Source organism: Oryzias latipes, chromosome 8 (genome assembly GCF_053564925.1).
Source record: "Oryzias latipes strain Hd-rR chromosome 8, Olatipes_Hd-rR_3.1".
Lineage (NCBI taxonomy): Eukaryota > Metazoa > Chordata > Actinopteri > Beloniformes > Adrianichthyidae > Oryzias > Oryzias latipes.
In genome coordinates, this window is record NC_136244.1 from 19,876,539 (window position 1) to 19,897,419 (window position 20,881).

At 35.9% G+C, this 20,881-nt stretch overlaps 2 protein-coding genes across 11 annotated transcripts in view; one reads left to right on the forward strand and one right to left on the reverse strand.

Annotated features, from left to right (window-relative positions):
• unkl (unk like zinc finger) overlaps positions 1-20,881 on the reverse strand; it is a 38,519-nt gene that overhangs the window by 11,590 nt on the left and 6,048 nt on the right. For 2 of the 10 annotated variants that reach the window (XM_020705203.3, XM_004071333.5), the window contains 3 exons: positions 20,677-20,864; positions 20,337-20,594; positions 17,704-20,154 (listed from right to left, as the gene is read on the reverse strand). In XM_020705203.3, the coding sequence (XP_020560862.1) occupies positions 19,999-20,154; positions 20,337-20,594; positions 20,677-20,864 (602 nt within the window). In that variant the 3' untranslated portion in view covers positions 17,704-19,998. Of the gene's footprint in view, positions 1-11,760; positions 11,803-13,443; positions 13,686-17,703; positions 20,192-20,336; positions 20,595-20,676; positions 20,865-20,881 lie in introns of those variants that run through there. The other 8 variants (XM_078951720.1, XM_078951718.1, XM_078951722.1 and 5 more) reach the window with 8 other exon arrangements.
• igfals (insulin-like growth factor binding protein, acid labile subunit) lies at positions 9,164-11,437 on the forward strand. Its single transcript, XM_004071334.5, has 2 exons — positions 9,164-9,280; positions 9,397-11,437. The coding sequence occupies exon 2, from the start codon at positions 9,402-9,404 to the stop codon at positions 11,133-11,135; it is 1,734 nt and encodes a 577-aa protein (XP_004071382.1). The 5' UTR covers positions 9,164-9,280; positions 9,397-9,401; the 3' UTR covers positions 11,136-11,437.

The following is a 20,881-nucleotide window of genomic DNA, read 5'->3' on the forward strand; positions in this document are numbered from 1 at the left end:
ATGGTTGCATTAGAAAGTAAATATGCATTGAAAGTCTCATGTTTTTTTTTGGAACTAAGTCAGAATGAAATAATGTCTAACCTCTTGCATTTAAATAATGTCTTCAAAATCCTGGGAACTGGAACCTGCAATTTTCTGGACGGATAGAGTTTGCTTCACCATTATGTCTTCTGATCAATCGAAATAAGTAAAGATTAAATGGTGCGAAATGCACTCAATTGTCTTAGTGCTGTAAAGTTCCAATCGTGAATGATGTCATCAGCTTGTTTTACATTTTGCAATTATTTGGGCGATTTCCTTCTGATGGCTTTGCAACCATTGAGCCTAGCGATTAGAAATTGCTATGAAGTATAAACCGAGCCTAAAGCTTAAAGGTAAAAGGACACAAATATAAATTCAGGTTTTTACAGAGTGGAACCATATTTAACTGATGGATATATTATTGGTTTTGACACATATAACAATAATCCCCCTTTCTGCCTGATACTCATTAACTTTATGTATATTTTTCTTACATTGTTGTCATTTTATATTCATTTTTTAATTACCAGAAACCCACCAATAAGTGACATTACATTGTAACTACTCACAAAATTAAACTGGTAATGGTTATTGCTACATATTTACATCTTTAATGTTTGAACCACTTCTATGTAAAGCCTCTGGAGCACATTTACATTACCTCACTGGTATTTCACTATCAGCTATAGTCTTTGTTCTTAATGCATTTTAATCTAAACTAAATAAGAAATACTGGTTTAAAAATTCACAACAGCTTTGTTGGCACTGGTGACATCTTTGCTGCCCCACATAAATATTTCTTTTCCCAGAATTTTTAATGTGTTTAGCATATATTGTAGTTTCTTGCGAAATGTTTCTCAAATGTCACTTCAATCTGTAATAAAACGTTTGAAAAAATTCTGTATAAGTGCTTGTTATTTCAATGCTTGATTGGGCTGGAATGTTAGATTAGTGTTTCAAACCGAAGCTCACAGTGGGATGTAAAAAAAGAAAAAAAAAGAAGACAAAAATAAGAACCAAAGGCATACACTAAAACAAAGGGAACAAATGACGGTGCCCAAAACAAGCTTTCTGCAAAAGCTCAATAAAAAACTCAATAACATGGAATAATGGTTTACAACGCTGAACAAAATTAGACTGCCACCAATCCATGCCTTTTAAGTTTTTTCACACTGATCAATCAAAACATCATCATCTGGCCTTGATCATCTTATCCTCACCAGCTTAGACAGCAGGTCTGGGAAGTGACGGCTCCTCCAAACAATGAGACGCACACAAAAAACCTAGAATGTCATGGCTCAAAGGCTTCAAGTTAGTTCAATTATTGAGCTAAAAACAGGAAATGCAATGGACCAAGTGGATAAAAGGAAAACCACAGAAAATGATTTACTATATCAGTTTCTAATTATGCATCATAGCCAAACATTTATATAATAAAACTAAGTCAAAATCAACACATTTTAACAAAAACATGCAAAGCTGGCTGTTTAAAACAGAATTATTTCTGTTTTAAGATAAACAGAAATTAATCAGGCCGAACTTTAACTTTACTAACTGAACAGAACAATTCACTGACACAAACTAACCTTGAAACCAAACACAACCTGGAACTTTTACAGCAGTGTCTGACCAAACCACTTTACAATCATGAAGGCACGTGGAGGTCACCTCCTTTAGAGGAAAAAGAAAGAATTACACACAACATAATTTATACAAAAGCTAAAATGGAAACAATGTAAATAATTATATTAAAATTATCCATTCATCTCCCTTTGGCAAGCTGGAAAGATGGCTCCTCCCACTTGGTTGGCTTGAGTGTTTGATGGTAAAGCTCTACAAATATGAGTCACAATTATGGACTGAGTCGTTTTAAAGATTTTGTTTCTGAAGTTGACCTGTTGACCCTCAGTTCAGCATCCGGGGTGCAGGTCCCTACAACCATTTGAAAGCGCTGCCGTCCCACATGAAGATTTCTCTTGGAAAACAAATTTATCTTTCTCTTCTTCAGCTTCTCTGAAATGCGTGTCCTGAATTTTGACATTAGTTTGCTTTTAAAAGCTTTATTGGATGCTCCATTGTGTACACAGTAGAAGCTGTTACTTTCATGTAACATATATATGATTGCAGAAAGACAGAATAAGTAACTTCTTAAATGTATTTGACAATATTTCACATTTCATATCTTTATAGGGAAACATTATTATAATTTTGTTCAAAACTGACAAAATAAAAGAACAGGAACAATTTTAAAAAAAAAAGAGTGGACAGTGGTCATACAATGTGCTTTTTTTGGTTCAGATTTCTGTTTTGGTCATTTTTAAATAAGTCAAATACTTATTTGGACTTTAAATGCCGCTCCTGTGTACACCCCAGCTCTAAATTAAAATTTTAGTTTCATCGCTCCCCTGGGAGCCGGCCATTTTCTTAAAAGTGCCAGGAGACATTTGGATAATTAGCAAACCATGTTTCCTACCACCAGAGTGGGTCCCTTTGGAAATTCAATTAGCATAGTAACCCAGTTCAGTCAGAGAAAAAGGGTCCAGATGTGTGCAAGTCTTAATCATAAACTGCCAAGTGTTTCAGTCATAATACTTCCTTCCTACATGTTTCCAATATAAACTGTGAGAAGTGGGGATTTAATTACTGTTCATGGACAGAGGTAAGAAATTTGCTGTAAGTCTATTGAAAGCCATTACAGGTGATGATTGACTTTAAATTGAGTCTAATTAATCTTTCGACTAATCTCCAGCTGGTTTAAGCTTACTTTCTTAAAAACAGACTGACAAAGATAAAACTCCAACGTCATGCAACAGCCATGGTGTCATTATTCTTCAGGGTACGAACATTGGGGAATGTAATTTATTTCAAAGGTCCAATCTGTCTAATTGTTTGGTAGCCGCAACTTGTGACTTGCTGATGACTCAAGCTTCATTCACATCGCCCTCGGCAACGCACGTTCAAGCGACCACTTTTTCATGAAAAGTCTATAAACTCTCCCGTTCACCCGTTATAATGCACATTTTAAGACTGTTTTCAGGCTCTACGTTCAAAACGCGAGTCCATTAAAACCGGGTCAAAAGTTAAACCAGGTTGAACTTTGACCAATCAGGGGACGTGGCTTTGGTAGCGACATATGGTTGGCATCCTTTTTAATTCACGGCAGTGCCAACCATTTTTATATTGATCACGGAGGAGAATGAATAATTGTGTTTTGTACCCTGCTGCAATTATATGAAACTAAGTCTTTTGTAAAAGAACTGTGAAGGAAAAAACCTGGAGCAAGATTCACGAAATTTGCATTGACATTTTGCACCAAGCCTTTTCTAACTGTACGAGCTAGTTTTGGGTAGCGACAGTCCAGTGTGAACACCATTTGATAAAGACAGTCCGGACTTGAGTCACAATCTTCTCACTGTGAGGGGAGAGCAGTAACCACTGTGCAGCCCAAAGATTAATTCATTAACTTAATATACAAATTAACATAAAGGTAAACGAGAAGAGAAAATGTAAACAAAATCTAATACACTGAAAGATGACTGGACAGGATGAAGCAGATCCTGAAGTCTAACCCAGAACAGATGTGAGTGATGGTGAGGTTTCCCATTGTGGCTCCTCAGCAGGCAGACAGCATGGGCAGTGGGTTGCAGGGGGATGTTATCTTAAGTAGCACTTCTGCTGAGTCCAGATTAATCAGATTCTTCTTCCTTGTTTTTTTTTTCTTTATGTTACATTTAATGTCAACTTCAGTGTCCATTCTTTTGCATTTGGGATCCTTTCGTGCCATTTTAGAAGCTTTTACTGTGCTCTTACTGAATTTATATGAGGTAAATATTTTTGTAAATATTGCATGTCCTACATTTTCTGATCATCCATTGTAACTCCAGTCATTCAGTTACATTTCATAATTTACCAGCTTGTCACAAAAATATAGAGGACATGAGCGCCTGCTCATCCTTTTTTAGCTTGTTTTCTATAGAAAACAACTTGATACCTCACCATCACAAGATAGCGACAACTTTCTCAAGCTAACGGAATAAATTATGACAATTAATAATAATTAATAATAATTTAAGAAGAATAATTTGCTTAATAACTATTTTGGGTTTCTCAAATTTAGACATCAGGAGAAAAGCCTAAATAACATTTCATTGGAGATGTGAGCTAAAATGGAAAAACAAAACAGTGATCACTAATTGATCAACTTATCATTGATTACTTGAGTCATGAAATACCTTAGGTGGAAAATATGCTTAGGTTGTTCATCAAAAAAAGAAACTTTTGCGAAGATCAGTAATATTTAGTGATCCCTAATGAAAACATTTTTTTTCTCAAGATAGCCAATAATTAAGGTAATCTTAAGGTAACCATATTAATGTCCACATCACGAGCTGCATTATTTTAATGCTGCATCATAAATCCATAATTATCTCAAGAAATCAAACTGAAACAAAAAGTGTTTGGCAAAATAAGCCGTTCTTGTATTCTCACAATAAAAAATAAAAAAAAACGTTTAGGTGCAAAAAATCCATTTGTAATGAAACACCTGCACAACAGGTTTTTTTTTCTAAAATTAACTGCAATATCTGAAATAATGAAATCTGTGAAAGAATTTGAAGGCATAGCAAATAGCAATGAAGTGGAAGGTCAACAATCTCTGACTAAATAATAGTTAAGAGCTTTGTACGTGTCAGCTGTTTTTGGGTCAACATCTTAGCTGTATTTGGGTCATCTTTGTGTCACAGGAAAATAGAAAAGCAAAAGTGAAGGACAAAATAAATAATCCTCAGGTTGTGTCCCCTGATGGAAATTATTGCTAAGACCTACACTGCAAAAAAAGAAAAGTTTGTAGAACTTAAAATTGTAAGGCAACAAACTTCGGTAAAATTTTGAGTTAAGGACCTAAACTCAATATTTTAAGTTTTGTGTTGGAGTTTTCAAACTCATTTATCTAAGTTCTTCTAACTCAGTTGTAAGTTGTATGAACTTAAAAGTTCAAGTTGGATTAACTTTGAATCGTAATTTTGACCAACTCCGATGTAAGTTACAGTGACCTAAAATGTCACGTAATCCTAAATCTGAATCTTAACTTTTCACAACTCAGGCTTAGATGTACAAACTTAATTTTTTAGGCCGTAACAACTGTAAATTCCGATTATTGGTGACTTCACCAAGGTTGAAGTAACTTAACTTTGAGTTTTAAGAGCACCTCTGTTCTTGACTTTGAATTCAGCTTCATAATCACACATACTTTTTACCTTGCCACATTTCCACATGCAACCCAGATCTTTACAAGATCATTGGGTCACAGGTGTGCAGTTACAGCTCACCCGCATGTGTGCAGCAGGACAAATATTTAAATTTATCTTAGTCACTGCAACAACATGAGTGTCACTTCTCTTCACAGCTCTCTAACTCAAGGTGTGGGAATCAACACTTCCCATGAGTCTTAGTTGCCATGGGCGGGGCTAAGGCCCGGTTCACCAAAACATTGTTTACAAAATGGCTGAAGCCCTGGGGGGGGGGTGTTCCAGAAAGCAGGTTATAGTTATAACGGTAAGTTTGAGGCTAAGGAAGTTGATAACCTCAGCTTTCAGTTCCAGTGTTTCAGGATATGCCAAGTTGCCATAGCAACTCATGCTCTGAACATAACCTGGTCTGGAGCAGGTTTAGTTGAAGGTTAGTTTGTTTACAGAGAGGTGAAGCAACATGGCGTGTCCATTTGAAGATGATTTAGTGGATGAAGAAGCTCAGATAATACTTTTTCCACCATGAGAGGGAGATAAGACCACATATGGATGTTGGAAAGATAAACTTTTTTACTTTGATCTAACTTAGTTATTTGCTTCAGTTAAGATAAATATATTTCTTTGTTTAGTCAACTTAAAAATAACATGTAGTTATCAGACAGTTATTTTACTTTCATTCAAATCAATTCAATTAAGTAACTTTGATGCTGCTGTTAGATCGGCACCGCAAGGAATTGTGGGATACAACGTACTTTATGTACTTGCTAATACTTATGTCATTAAATAAGAGTAAAAACTTCTGCAGACGCTTCTTGACAAACCACTCAATCAGTGGACAATGCCAACTCCAAAAGTTGGAATTCCCGCATTTCACAATTAAAAAAGATAAGTTCACAGAACTTTATCACACTGTAATGAACTGCAACTTAGATATATAAGTACAGACAACTCAATAAATAATGTTGAACTGTTCGACTACCTTAACTTGCTGAACTGACTTAAATTTTTGAATTGATTGGTAGAACTTAGATTATATAGTTATTACAACATAAAAGATTTTGTTAAGTCAAAAAATTTAAGTTGGATTTATTACAGTGTACTCGAGTCTCCACATTTAACAGTTTACCAGCTGGATTTGTTTCTGTTTTTCTCTGCTGCACTGAATAAGATAAAGGTTTTCTCCTGGCTCAAAACGCAGTCATACTTATAGTTTGCCAGGACTTTGTTATAACTGTAAGACCAGCTTTCATTGTTTAGAGTTTTGTGGATTTTTTGGTATATTTTGCTGGAAACAGTTTTTAATGCTTAACACCTTGTTGGCTGAGTGGAGTTTGTCTTCAGCAAAGCTGCTCTTGATTCTGTAACTCTATATTTGCCACTTTTTTCCTTCCTTTTCTGTGTTTTATTTGACGTTTTCAGTTGTTTCTAAAAAGGCCTGCTTCCGTTTCTCTTCATTAAATTGTTAAACAGCCATCGTTTTAACACGAGGATCAGACCACCTTAGATTCGGAGGGAGAAGGTTCTGCAGTCATTTTCATATCCATAACTTCCATCTTTCCATTTAGAAGAATGTTTCCTCTTATCTATGTCACCTTTTGCTTTTTCTTCAGAGATGAGTCAGAAAAGGAATTTTCTTTCATATAATCTGTTAGTAATTGAAATTGACCATTAGTATACTGTTAAAAATAAATTCAGTAATTTTTCAAACTTGCTTAATTCCTGTTGGAGTTATAGGGTTGCTGGAGCCTATCCTGGCCACTGTTAGACGAAGGCAGGGTAGACCCCTAACAGTTCGCCAGTCCAAGACACGGCCACACAAAAACTAAGAACCACAGACTCACACTCACAATTAGAGTCACCAATTGACCAACTTTTATAATGTGGAAGGAAGCTGGAGCACCCAGCAAAAACCCAAACACCACATAGAAATGATGAAGCTGAGATCTAAACACAATCTGACCTCATTGGTGTGATTTTTACAACAGTTTTATTTTACAACAGGATTTATTGCCCCCCATATTTCAGTCTATATAGTAAATCTACTATATTTAGAGGCTCTTGCTCTTGCTTACGTTTCTGTCAACACTTGAGTCCTTCATGTTCACGTGCCGTCTAATTTTCTGAGGTGTTAATTTAACGCTTAAATGAAACTCAACAGTTTCTCTTCATGTTATTCCAGGTGAAAACTGTGACTTACCTGAACAATTTAAGCAGTTTAAGAGTTTCTACTAGAATATGTTTTTTTGTGCTATTTTTTTATAGTCAGATCAGACATTTCATTCAGCATTTAAGTGTGAATGCAACTGTAATAAATATTTATGTCTTCTAATAAAAGCGGAGAAGTTTATTTATGAAGAGCATTTATCTTTAAAATAAGCTTGATTTATGTATCCAGAATACATCTTTGGTTTTGGGCTGCAGGACATCATTCAAAGATTTTAGGAAAACTATTCCCTCTGAAGGCAGACAGCTCATCAGTGACTGCTCACAATCTTGTCATCAGGCTCAGATTCATTCATCTAAATATTTCCACCAATTTGTTTCTTCAAATTTTAAAGTTTGATGCAGCTTTTTAGTGGAAAAAGACTCAAACTCACAGGATTTGAAAACAAAAAAAACAGGCCTGCACTGCCCTCTGCTGGCAGGAGGTCAGTGAAAATTCAACATGAAAAGGTTTTCTTTCACACAAATAAAATGCTTAAAGTAGGGAATTTTATTCATAAAAACGCAAAACTATACATGAAAAAATATATCTTACAGTATCCTTAGAACCCAATCACAAAAATACTGCTTTATATAAAATAAAAAAACAAAATTTTGCTGACATGAGGCATTTATTACTAAATCCTTCAAGTGGGGCAGTTTGAGCTGCGCCTCGAGAATAATTTCATCAACTAATTAGCTTTGACAACAGATTTGAGTGACAGATGAAAATGTCCTTATAAGGCACATTCAGTGCAATGAATCTGATTTTTGTGAGTCATTCTGTAAATTCATGTGCAAGATGTTCCCTCAGACCATGACCGGTTCATGGTTACCCAAAGAACCTCGGATTCCATGAAAAAAGTAAACAAAAAGTTAGTCATTATAATGACTAATGTGATTAGGAAATGGATCTCTGCAACCTCTGGACCTCATCACCGCACGGCAGAGGAAATGTAAATGAAATACAGTTTTTATAACACATGTTGTTGATTTCACATGAATAAAAAAGATGTATTAATGATTTTAGACTCAAGAGACATCTACCAACTTAAATAACAGCCTAAGATATTGTTTGTGCTTGTTAAATGAACTATTGATCAGGGTAAAGTGCAAAAATTCTGTGAATCTGATCAACTGAGCAGCAAACTGAGTAAATCACACGAAGTTAACAATGTCCCAGTAAAATCTATAGTAAGTCCTGACTAAAGTAAACACTCAAAGGACACCCCGTTTAAAGCCTTTGATCATTTTCTATAATGGTTTGTGGTAAAAAATAATAATAATAATAAATCAAACATTATTATTATTTTATTTTTATTTAAATAATTTATTGGATTAAACTTTTATTCAGAGTCATTTGAACCAAAGTGAGGAAAATTTGATATTTTTATTGTAACACACACACACAAACACACACATATATATATATATATATACATATATATATATATATATATATATATATATATATATATATATATATATATATATATATATATATATATATATATATTTTTTTTTAATTTTGTTTTACTCTTATTAGGTTTAGTGGTTTAAAACTGGGGATTTTATTGAACTCATTCACACTAAAAATGTAGGAGAAACTTTTTTCTCCTACCTTTTTAAAAAAAAATCAAAGCTGTTAAGAGGAGTAATGGAAAGGAATGGGTTAATAACAGTTCAGCTGGCTAAAAAAAAGTTAGAGGGTTGACAGTCTCCCCATTGAGCATACAAACAATTGCACACAGATTTACCATTCAGTATTGCAGTCTGTCCACTACTACTAATTAAGACCTCTGGGGAAAACGGTAAGCTACACATTTAGGTGTTTTTTTCTACAAAATGGATGAAAAGAAGGTTAATATGTATTTCATTTTAAATCTGAGTTAGTATATTTATATCATGGTGTTAAAAATATCCACAGCTGGCATGAAAACCCTCATATTTCTTGGCGTTTGGGTGCTGGGAGCATCTCTGGTGTTGCCAGACCCCGACACGGCAGGACAGAAGGAGGCCGAAGACCCCGTCCGCTGCTCTAAGGGCTGCACCTGTCTGTACGATGACTACAGCTTGGAGCTCAGCGTGTACTGCAGCGCTCGTAACCTCACGCACATACCAGGTGACATGCCCTCGTCCACTCACTCTCTCTGGCTGGACATGAACTTGTTTACTTCCCTGCCGGCAGCATCATTTCGAGGCCTGATCAATCTGGATTTTTTGAATCTACAAAGCGGACAGTTGATTACCCTTGACCCTCAGGCTTTCAAAGGCCTCAGGTCATTGGCACATGTTCATCTGGAGAGAAATCGCCTGCGGGCGTTACCAGGTACAATCTTCCAAAACACACCTAACCTGGCTTCTCTTAGTCTCCATAACAACCAGATCAGTCGCATCGATGAAAGACTTTTCGCTGGACTGTCGCACATGTGGCTCCTTAACCTTGGGTGGAACTCACTAACGGTCCTGCCAGAGACGGTTTTCCATGATCTGCACAGTCTGAGGGAGCTCATTCTTGCAGGAAACAGACTTGCGTATCTGCAGCCGCAACTCTTCCAAAACCTCGTTGAACTAAAAGAGCTGGATCTGACCGGGAACCACGTCAAGGTCATAAAGGCCAATGTGTTTGTCAAACTCACTAAACTGCAAAAGCTTTACTTGGCCCGCAATCAGATTGTGACCATAGTACCGAGAGCGTTTGTGGGCATGAAGTCGCTCAGATGGCTGGATCTGACCAACAACAAGCTGACTTCTCTGCATGAAGACACCTTCTTGGGGCTGCACAGTCTTCACGTGCTGCGACTTTCCAACAACTCCGTCACTGGCATCCGGCCCAGGACATTCAGAGATCTGCAGTATTTGGAGGAACTGCAGCTCAGTCACAACAAGATTCGAGTTCTAGGGGAGAGAATTTTTGATGGGCTTGGCCATCTGGAAGTCCTGGAGCTGCAGCACAATCAGGTGCAGGAAGCACAGATGGGGAGTTTCACAGGCCTGTCCCATGTGGCTGTCATCAACCTGTCTGGCAGTTGCTTCAGCAGTCTGCCCGATCAAATGTTCAAAGGTCTGTCGAAGCTCCACAGCCTACATCTGGACAGAGGTTGCCTTACGCGCATCCCCGCTCAAGCATTTGTTGGACTCTCTGGTTTACGGAGGCTCTTCCTTCAACACAACAATATCTCTGTGGTGGAATACCGGAGCTTTGCAGATCTAGTGGGACTGCTAGGACTGGACTTGAGTTTTAACAAGCTGGAGGTTCTTTCCCCGCACACTTTCTCTGGTCTGAAGAATTTGGAGTATTTGCTGTTAGTCAACAATGATTGTCGACAGTTTTTTCCAAACGGAACAGAGCAACTGCTTCCAAAACTGCGTTACCTCGACCTCAGAGCGAATCTGCTGACAAGCGTGGTCCCGAACTTCTCAGACAGCATGGAAAAACTTTTGGTGTCCGGGAATCGATGGAAATGTGACTGCGGCGCTCTCCCCCTGAGGAGCTACAGCGTGGGGAAACCGCTGGTGGTCCCTCGGCAGGTGGAGACCCACGCAGAGGGTGAAGAACCAGACTCCACTATTACCATATATAACAACATCACCTGCACGAGCCCGCCACATCTGGTGGGTCAGGACCTGCGCGACGTGAGCGATGAACCCTTTCAAAACTGCTGAATACATAGAGAGAAGATGACCGGATTCCTAATCTAAATCAAAATCTACATTTTAGTCAGTCTTATCTCATACTTTAGCTCGATTTCAAGTAAAAGCCGAAGCAGAAGCTGAGTTTTGTTCCAAAATGTTTAGAGTTCTGTTGTGTAAAGCTTTTTTTTGACTCATTCTGAACAAAAAGAAAATATTACTGAATAAATGTTATTAAATATTATCTTATGTAAGTAAAAAAGTGTGATGAATTGTGTTTATTTGATGTGCCTAGGTCTGTTGAAGGTATTTAATAAAAACTTGATTAAAATGTGGTGCAATGTGAGCTTTTTCTTTATACAAAATACATTTATTTATTCCAATATTTTAATCATACGATCAATTTAACAAATGTCAATTTTAACAGCATGAAAAATGCTATTACTGGTGCCATACTGGTAATTGTTTCTATAATATTAATGCATTTCTGGTGAAATAAATACAGTTAAGGAATCACATCCTCGCTCTGGTTTTCTGAATATCCAGCAGCAGGAAAACAAAAGATTATCACTTCTTTTTGGAGATCAAATAGTGGAAGGAACAGGAGGAAGTGGAGTCCCCAGAAACTCCTGCTCTCTCAAAAACAGCGGCAGGATGATCGCCAAATTCCTCATTAGTTTCCTGGCAAACACACTGAAACCTGCAAAAGGTGCCACAGTTGAACAAATCTCTGCATCTTAGTTCATATCTCTTATAGGGAAACAAGCAAGAACATTTAAAAATGTTGAGACCAGAGCTGTCATTGGTTCAGCCAAATCTTCCAAAGTGCTGTTGAATTGGGGAATAATCTAGAATCTTGAAAAAATCCTCAGCTGCTAAAAACAATGTTACGGTTTTCACACAAAATGAGTATTGGTTGTAAATCAGTAGCGGGTTTTTTGAATTTGCTTTATTTTTTAAGCATTTAAAACAAAAAAAACACTTAGGAATACAAACAAAATAAATATCGCTGATTAGAAAAATAAGAAATTAAAAAGTAAAAGAAGATACATTTCCATTTATACATCCACATACACGTGTAAATGGTACCATTATACATTATAAATAGACATATTTGGACTCATACATACAGTACATGACATAGTGAATCCATTAAATATCAACTTTGTTAAATAGAGTTAATTAAATTGATATTTATTTGATATTTTTACAGCCAGTTCATATCTTAAAAATGTCGACATTTTTAGATTTGAAAATAATTTTATAGTGATTTAAAAAAATACTTTTGTAATAACAAATGATACCTAAACTTGTTGTCACTCATTATTTTGGGAGCTGCTCTCAATGCACACCTCTGGAGCCGTGTAGAGACAGGAAAGCGTTTGATAGAAACTCCGTTAGTTTATGGCTGCACAGAGTGGCTGCATCAGTTCTGTGCTTTGTTAGCACAGGGGTCTGCAACCTGAGGGTCTAGGCTCATTCACCCCTCCATTGTGGCCCTTCGGCTTTAAAGAAAAATGCTAATGATTTCAATGAATAATATTTGTAGTTTTGGTGTATTTGTTTTAGTAAATTAGGTTATGTCAACTGATTTTTAACATGTCAGATGAATAAATTATGGTAAGACTGTATTTTTATTAGAATAAGCCTAAAGCACAAATAGATTTAAAAGAGAAAGATTTTACACAAATGTTGTCATGTTTATGTTCTTTAGTAAAAGGAGAAAAAGGATGAAGATAAAGCAAAGTCATAAAGATGGAAAATATCATGTTGCATTTGGCTTTCTTGCATTTTCATTCAAGTAAATCTGCTGCAGCAGGAGGATCTTCTTCGGCATAGGATGGCTTTTATATTAAAAGGAACTTGTATGTAGTGCTGACAAAAGTAAAATAAGCTAAAATTTTTATATTTTGAAAATTACAATAATTCAACTAATGTAAATATTTAAAAGCTACATGTTATACATGATTGGCTAAATGGCCACAAAAGCATAAAGTATAATTTTTCAAACAGTGACTTTGTGTCTCTCGCTAGGTTTTGGTCGGTAAGAAAACTGGATCAAATATGCCTCTTTTACCGTTAAAGGTAGCAATGTCTGGGTCAACAGGAAGTGGCGTTTTTCTTTCCATGCATTCTATGTATTTTCAACTTTTTACTCAAATTTCATGCCTTGTTTCTGTTGTTTTGGTCTTGTCACAATGAAGAAGAGTTAGGCACAAAGGATTGTGGGACGTAAATGAGTGAGAGCAAAAGTGCAACTTGCTTGACTTTGGTTCTTTGTTAGTTTACACTAAAGAAAAATGAATACAATCCAGTTTAATAGTTTCTGGTAATCCAGCTGGTTTTGATGTATGTCATCCAAACATCCCAACACTGTGAGATTTGGGAGAATGTATCCAGATATGTCCAGATCGACAAGTGTATCCCATCATCCACCAACACAAGGCTCTACAAGCCACCTTCTGGCGTGACACGCTCTGGTTCAGCGCTCACCTGCTTTTGGGGAGAAAAGCCTCCTGGACTTGCTGGGTGATCAGACTCTGTGGTTGACCTGGTGTGGCTTAACCTACATTCAAGAAGCTGCTTCAGTTTTGGAAACAGAACCAAGGAAAAAATGTTTTAGTCTTATATCAGGAATACTAATGAGTAATGAATCTGTCACACAAGCACCAAATCAGGAGCCGTTTCTCTCCATAGTTACTGACAATGCATCTCCATTCTAAGTCCTAGTGCAGAACACTGTCCTGCTCAGGCTTCTCTCATTTATTTAATCATTTATGGGGCTTTGGCAGGAGCTCCCCTGTAAGTGATGTGGAAGCAGGACTCTGTTCCTAGTGAACTTTGAAAACTGAGCACAAATAATTGCTCTGTTTGCTTATTTATTGGTACCAGGGTCCGGGATTCACAAGGTTTTCTGGCAAACAGCACATCTGCTGATACAGTGTAATGTATCGGAAGGTAAAACACTCTAAATAGAAAAAAAAAAAAGAGAAAAAAAAAACTGGTGCTGAGGTTGGACTGCCATCTGGTGGACAATGAGTATAAGATGGAGCTTCTTTGGTCCTGGCCATAGTGGAGAGGCTGCTGTCTGGTGTGTAAAGGAAGACGAGCTACATTTTGTCAGCATCATAATGAACTGAATACTTTAAAACTCAAACAATGTGAATTCCTGGATTTCCATTCTTTCTTTCAGCTGACCCTGAAACGCGACCTTTCATCTTTTTGGTGGGACAATTTGCAGAAACAGTGACTGAAAAACACTTTTTGCCCCGCTGTACTTTACAGGCAGGTTTCTTCACAGCACATCTTAGTTATTAAATTGGTTTAATTTTAATTGATGAAGTTATACAATTTTAATGCACTTCTACAATATTTATAGCCGTAAATGGTGCCCTTGAAGAGGGTTTTTTAAAATAAAATAAAAATCTAAAAAAAAAAAAAAAAGGAAAGTTACTATTGAAAAAGTGAGAATATTTGCTGTATGTCCAGCAAGACATGAAGTCAAAAAGTAAATGAGCACATGCAAAATCAAATTATTACTCCTCCACTGAATGCAGAAGTTGCTCTGAAATATTAAACAAAAAAATATTTTTTTAGCTTAAAATGTTCAAATTTGCCCTTTTTAATAATTATTAATTAACAGCACTTTGTAAATCTAAACTGTGCGGATACATATATATATATATCTATTATAATTAAGACTTTTCCATGAAGATGCCTGTTTGCAAAAATAAGCCACTTACCAGTAAACCGATGTTTTTTTTTTTTTAGTACTAGGTAGATTTTTCTCAATAAATTTAAACTTAAAATGTCAATAAATGCAGTGAAATAAAACCATATTTTAAAACCCTTATCCAGAAAAAAAAGAATTCACACAATTACAAATGAAAAAATTACTTTAATTTTCAAGATGGTAAAAATAATGTGTAAATTCCATAAACCATTGCATAACTGTAGTGTAACATTTTAACAAGTGTTAACAAACTAGTAGCACACTACAGTAAATATATATAATGGTACACAATCCTCAATGTAGAAAAAGAAACATCTAATACTCTAAGACTTGCACCTGTTTGTGTTAACAACACAAAATACCAATATGCCAAGAAATTACTCTACAATTTTTTAGCTTAGATTACAATTTCCTACGTTTCCATACAGCTCCTCACAAAATCAGGGACATCCTTTTTCCCCCATATATTTATATATATATAAATAATGTGATTCAGTAAATAATTCAACGAAATGCAATTTCCTCGGACTAAACACATTCCAGATCACGTCACTGCTTTTCCCCTGAGAAAAATACATTTCTTTTCTTATAATGTCTCGATACATCGACAAATAGAAACTTGCAAAAACTTGCATTTGTTTAGATTCTAGTAGACTTTATTGAATATCAGTTTACAACTAGATGCTACATCATAATCAATAAACTGTGCTCCGTAATATCCAGTGACCTAATAGTTGAATATCTAATTTGGAAGAATACATTCAATATTTCAGGGCTTTAATGAAGTAAAAAAAAAAAAAAAAAAGTCTCCTTAAATGTAAGTACATGGACCTGCAGGTTCCACATTTTTTACTTTTCTGCTTTTACTTAATTCAAACAGCTCCATACATCATATTTTATAACATGTACAAGATTGCATAAATTTTCTGGCTCCATTTATAGAAGTTAAAAAAACAAAATAAAGACACAACAACTAACAATAATGCAAAATATATTGAACTATTCCAGAGCATAATGACACAAATATCACGAATAAATTTACAAAACGCGCCCTATTTGGTGCTTTTCTTGAACTTTGTGGTGCCGAATGACTCGTTCATAATTGTTGTGTTCAGTGGTTTGGTATTGTTGAGGTTTCTTGGACTGTATGGCAGACAAATATTTGTGAGTTGGTGAATCAAATTGCAATAATTTGTTGCTTTTAGCCTGAACACGCAGGGATTTTTGTGGTCTACGGAATTATTTAAGGCACTGGAATTTGAATTTCGAAATAACCGTAATTTCCCCCTCCCCCCTCCCTTCAGTCAGTCTATGTCATGTAAATATTAAAAAGGCACAGTTTTGTTAAAAAGTAATTGGTCCACTAAGAGATTAAATCGAAAGAAGCAGGAAAAAAACAATGCAGAGAAGCTATGCTTACCCGACATTTGTTTCTTTTCCTGAAATATGTCAATTGACACAAACGGATTTTCTGTAAGACCACAGACCTAAAAACGCACGAGCAACACGCCAGATCTGCCGGATTCTTCTGCCACTGCGATAAACTGTTCTCTGGTTAATGAGGAACAAAAACGACACCTTTGAGAGAAATCGAATAAAAAGCACCTGTAGGCCTACCATATCAATATAGAACACATACCGAACGACGTTATAAACTATCTCGATTAAGCAAAAATAAAAAAACAGTACAGTTATGAAGTTTATTTGGCCACTTCAGAAGCACAAACGTCATTCCCAAAAGCAATCCTTCACTGTAGACGACTATAAAACCCACACGGAAACCTCACTTATGGCCAGAATGTGCAAGCTAGCGTCGCACAATCCGCCGATGTACACGCGCCACCAAATCAAAATTACAAATACATGTTGGGAAGGATCTCACCCATGCATTTTTGTTCAGCTAATAACTCACTATGACTGCCGTTAAATAATTAAAAATGTAAAGAAAAGGTGTCATTTATCATTTTTATTGAATTTTTCCATCTATTTAAGGTTGCTAGGTGACATGATTCCTTTAATCTACTTAAGATTTCCTAATGAATAAGACAAATGAAATATAGTAGAAAGAAAGAAAGAATACAGGTCTTTGGTAAAACTGCAAAATATAATAAATCTATTAACGCTGCAAAGCAAATGTAAATCCTGTTGCTCAGGTTTAATAACCAAAATATGAAACATTAAAGGAAAAATCCTCCCTGCTTTTCAACGATTCCTTTATCATAAACGTCTGACTGGAACGCCGCTTTGGCTTGATCTGACATTTGTCACACCAGGCGCCTTTTTTTTCTTCCTTTACCTCCCAGGTAAAATAAAAACAAACAAAAAAAAAAGGCCAAAAGGTTTTCAAATTACCTGCAACGTACACCGCTATCCAGTGTACAGAGAAACCACAAAGCCAACAAAAGTATTTACGTTACATCAAAGTCAAAACAGGACAATCTATAGTAGTACGCAAGCCCATGACATCATTTGAAGTGATTTACAAAAGTATAGAAAATTGGACTCGAATGGATTAACAAATGCACAATTAGAAAAAAAACAAATTTAAGTTAGATACATTAGACAAATGGTTTCATAGTTTCTGAAATCTGAGCTGCAGGTACACAATAACATTCAAACATCTATAACAAGAAACTACATTTATACCTTTTGTAGTAGCAGCGAAGCTTGCAAAAGTTATTTAGCCTTACCTACATCAAAATAAGTCAATACAAATATTCTGGCAGTGTGACACAGTGCGACCATTTTTTTCTTTTCTTTTTTTTAAATAGCTGGTTACTTACATCGCATAACATGCAATACCAGAAGTGTTTAGCCTGCCTGTAATATAGTAATGATAATGCTCAAATACCATTGGCTCTCTTGATATTTTTCTTTTTCTTTTCCTCTGAGTTGCTTCATTGTCATTTGAGAGAATGTAAACAATGCATTATCCCATATTCATGTGTAGCAAAAGACTGTACCTGGAGATACATGTGTTTCTACTGGATTCAAAGCAAGAATATAAAGTTGTTGTTTTTTTTTCTTTTTTAAACACAGTAGAAGGTCGTTTCAATTAGAAGAACCTAAGCATAAATCCTATGCAAAATCCATTCTACGAGTAAACAATGAAACTTTTCATTCACTGCAGAATTAGTCCAAGAAAACTCCACAGTCCTAAAAGCCTTTTGTGTACGCCTTTATACAAGTTTCAATTGATGTTTGCATACTCCCAAAACAAACAAAAAAACGCCCATATCCTCCGAAAGGTGAAGCTGCACCAAAACAAAGCACCACAACCACAAGGAATTGTGGGTACAGGATGCTTTTCTGAAGGTCTGAACGCAGGCACTCACAATTGAACTTTTTTACCCCCCCTCTAAAATACTTTATGGATATTGGCCAAATACAGCAGAATACACTTTTACATATAGTTATACACATCTTGATGCTTTTGTAAGGTTAAATATACAGAAACATGTTGAACTACTAGTGTCTGCTCTGACAATTCTACACATAACCTGTCACCTAAGGCAAGGCACTTCTGTGGAGTTCGAGGGCGATATGTTCTAGAGGCTAGATTTCTATACAAAAACAGAAAAGCTAATCCATGCGTCTCTAATTGACAGCCTTGATCACTTTCTACATAACAAAACTGATTGACAAACAGCCTTTAACATGTAGCATGTGCCTCGCTGATATCATCTAGCTGCTGGTTATGCGTAAAATGCAGATTTCGTTTGCACTCGTTTTGATTGAATTTTATAAATCGAACTATGAAAGTAGAAACTATCTGGATTTTTTATAGGAAATCTTCAATCATCATGCTGTGATTTTACAACAGGAAATATCCAAATTATAGTTCACAGTTCTTAGAAAAGCTCCAGGTGTTAGCTTATGTGGAAAAACAAAGGAAATCTAAAAATAAAAAAGCAAACCCATTAATAAAGTCCCATTTTAACAAAGTGCTTTAATACAAAAGAAAGTTTTAAGATTATAACAGAGAAATATCCTTAGAAACTTGGTCAATATGATTGTTTGGTTAATTGCTTTAAGGTTTTTTGCATGTTAGCATCATTTGTTGCTGCTTTTTTTTTTTTGAGGATAATACTATGTTTTTTTTTGGACGTGAAGTGTTTTTAAGTTTAGCAAAATACTTAAGCCAAATATTTGAAATAGCTTTAAAATAAGAGGTGCTAAGTCAAAATATGAAATTTTACTCAAACATATTTCATAAGATTTTTATGGTTTAGCTGCCAAATTAATTTTATTTGCATTTAATTTGTGTTCCTTTTTTGCTTACTGAAAAACATTCATTTTTGTAAAAAAAAAAAAAAAAAAAAAAAAAAAAAAAAAATTTACATAAAAAATAAGATGCAATATTTGTATTTTGATATAAACTTTGGTGGGATCCAGGAAAAGACGCTCAAATGCGTTTTGAGCTAAAGCTTAGCTTAGTGACTGATAGATATTATTGTATGAAAAACACTGCAGTTTTTTTATGAACTTAAAAAGAATCACTTCTACAGTTGACAAAAAAACCTTCTCAAAAGCTTAATACAGATTTCTAAAATGATATACATGTATTTATATACATATATATATATATTTATCTGTTCATTTCTGAAGTTGTTTTTGTATATTTTCTTTTTTGAAAAGCTGGTGCTGAATGCCTTCAATCATTCTCCGGAAAGTTCATTTTGATGCTACCTCACTCCTCAGGGGGTTTCAATCTTTCATTCTCCTGACGTTTATCACCGCTGTCCATTTTAAAAGATGTCATTTTGCTCAACTTGTCTCACTGTTTAGTTCTTTTTCTGTTTATTTGGAAAAATCTATAGCTGTGTTTTGCTTTCAGATTAAATATGAAAATGTTGATCTGTAACTGGACCAAAGCCCAGCGCCTTTTACTGTGCCTAAAGCTGGAATAATACGGTTATTTATAATCTAATCAGAGAATATGCAGTATAAAATGTTATGTCCAACAGAACAGAAAATAAAAAGAGCTACCTTAGAAATGAATGTCTACTGGGAACACCTGATTTATAATACTGATTTCTAATATTGTGTAATTCAGATTATAGTCAGACGTCAGAAAAAAACAGACATCACTGCTTAGAAAAGGTGTGATTAGTAGTTCTTAACAGGATTAAGTTTCTAAATAGTAGCTCGAGTTTCTGTACATCACCACTTGACTATTTTTGTTTTACAATAAGGACATTCTGCTTTACTAGGTGCACAGTTCTCACAAAGTACATAATGTTGGCAAGGTTGCAGAACAACGCAACGATCATGGTTTTGGCAAACTATACATTTCTTTGACTGAAGCTGATAAATTACCTGTTGGGGGAAGAAAAGAGTCGATATGAGCTGCAAACTACAAGAAAAAAAGAAAACCTGTTCATGCAAATTGTTGAAATAAGCATGCTTCATGACAGAACGGGTGCTTTGTAACAACCTAACAAACGGTCTTACTCAGACGCTACAAAATGAAATGCTGTTTGAGATCTAGACTTTCTTACCCCGTCTATAAGGTCTAGGTCATTACGTAGCTGACTCTGGATAGAGTGGAGTTTGGACAGGGAGAGCTGGTCCAGCTCTCCGTAGCTACGGAGGAGAGGAGTTCCAGGGGTGCGACAAAACACGTCAAAGTCTCCCTGGAGTTCTTTCAGCTTGCGCTCTGCGTCTTCCCATTTCTGCTCTGCCAGCTGCCGCTCGGCCTCAGCCGTCTTTGCTTGCTCCTTCGCTTCGTGCGCGTCTTTCTGACAAGCTTCAAACGCCTGGAACGAAAGCCAAACTTGGCTTTTAACAACATCAACTTGAAGCTTTGTGCTGCGGCAGAAGTGGGGTTAGACGGCTGACCTGCTTGACTTGATGCCAGGCCTCCTCCCATTGTTTGATCTTCCTTTTAGCTTCATCCAGCTCTCGAAAAAGGCGGGCCAGATCAGTGCTGCTGGATGTGGAGGTCAGGCTGCTGAAAACTGGGGATGGACTTGGAGAAAAGCTGCCACTTACAAAGTCCCAGATGTTGCTTGCTCCTCCATTCAAACCTAGATGTGAAATAGTT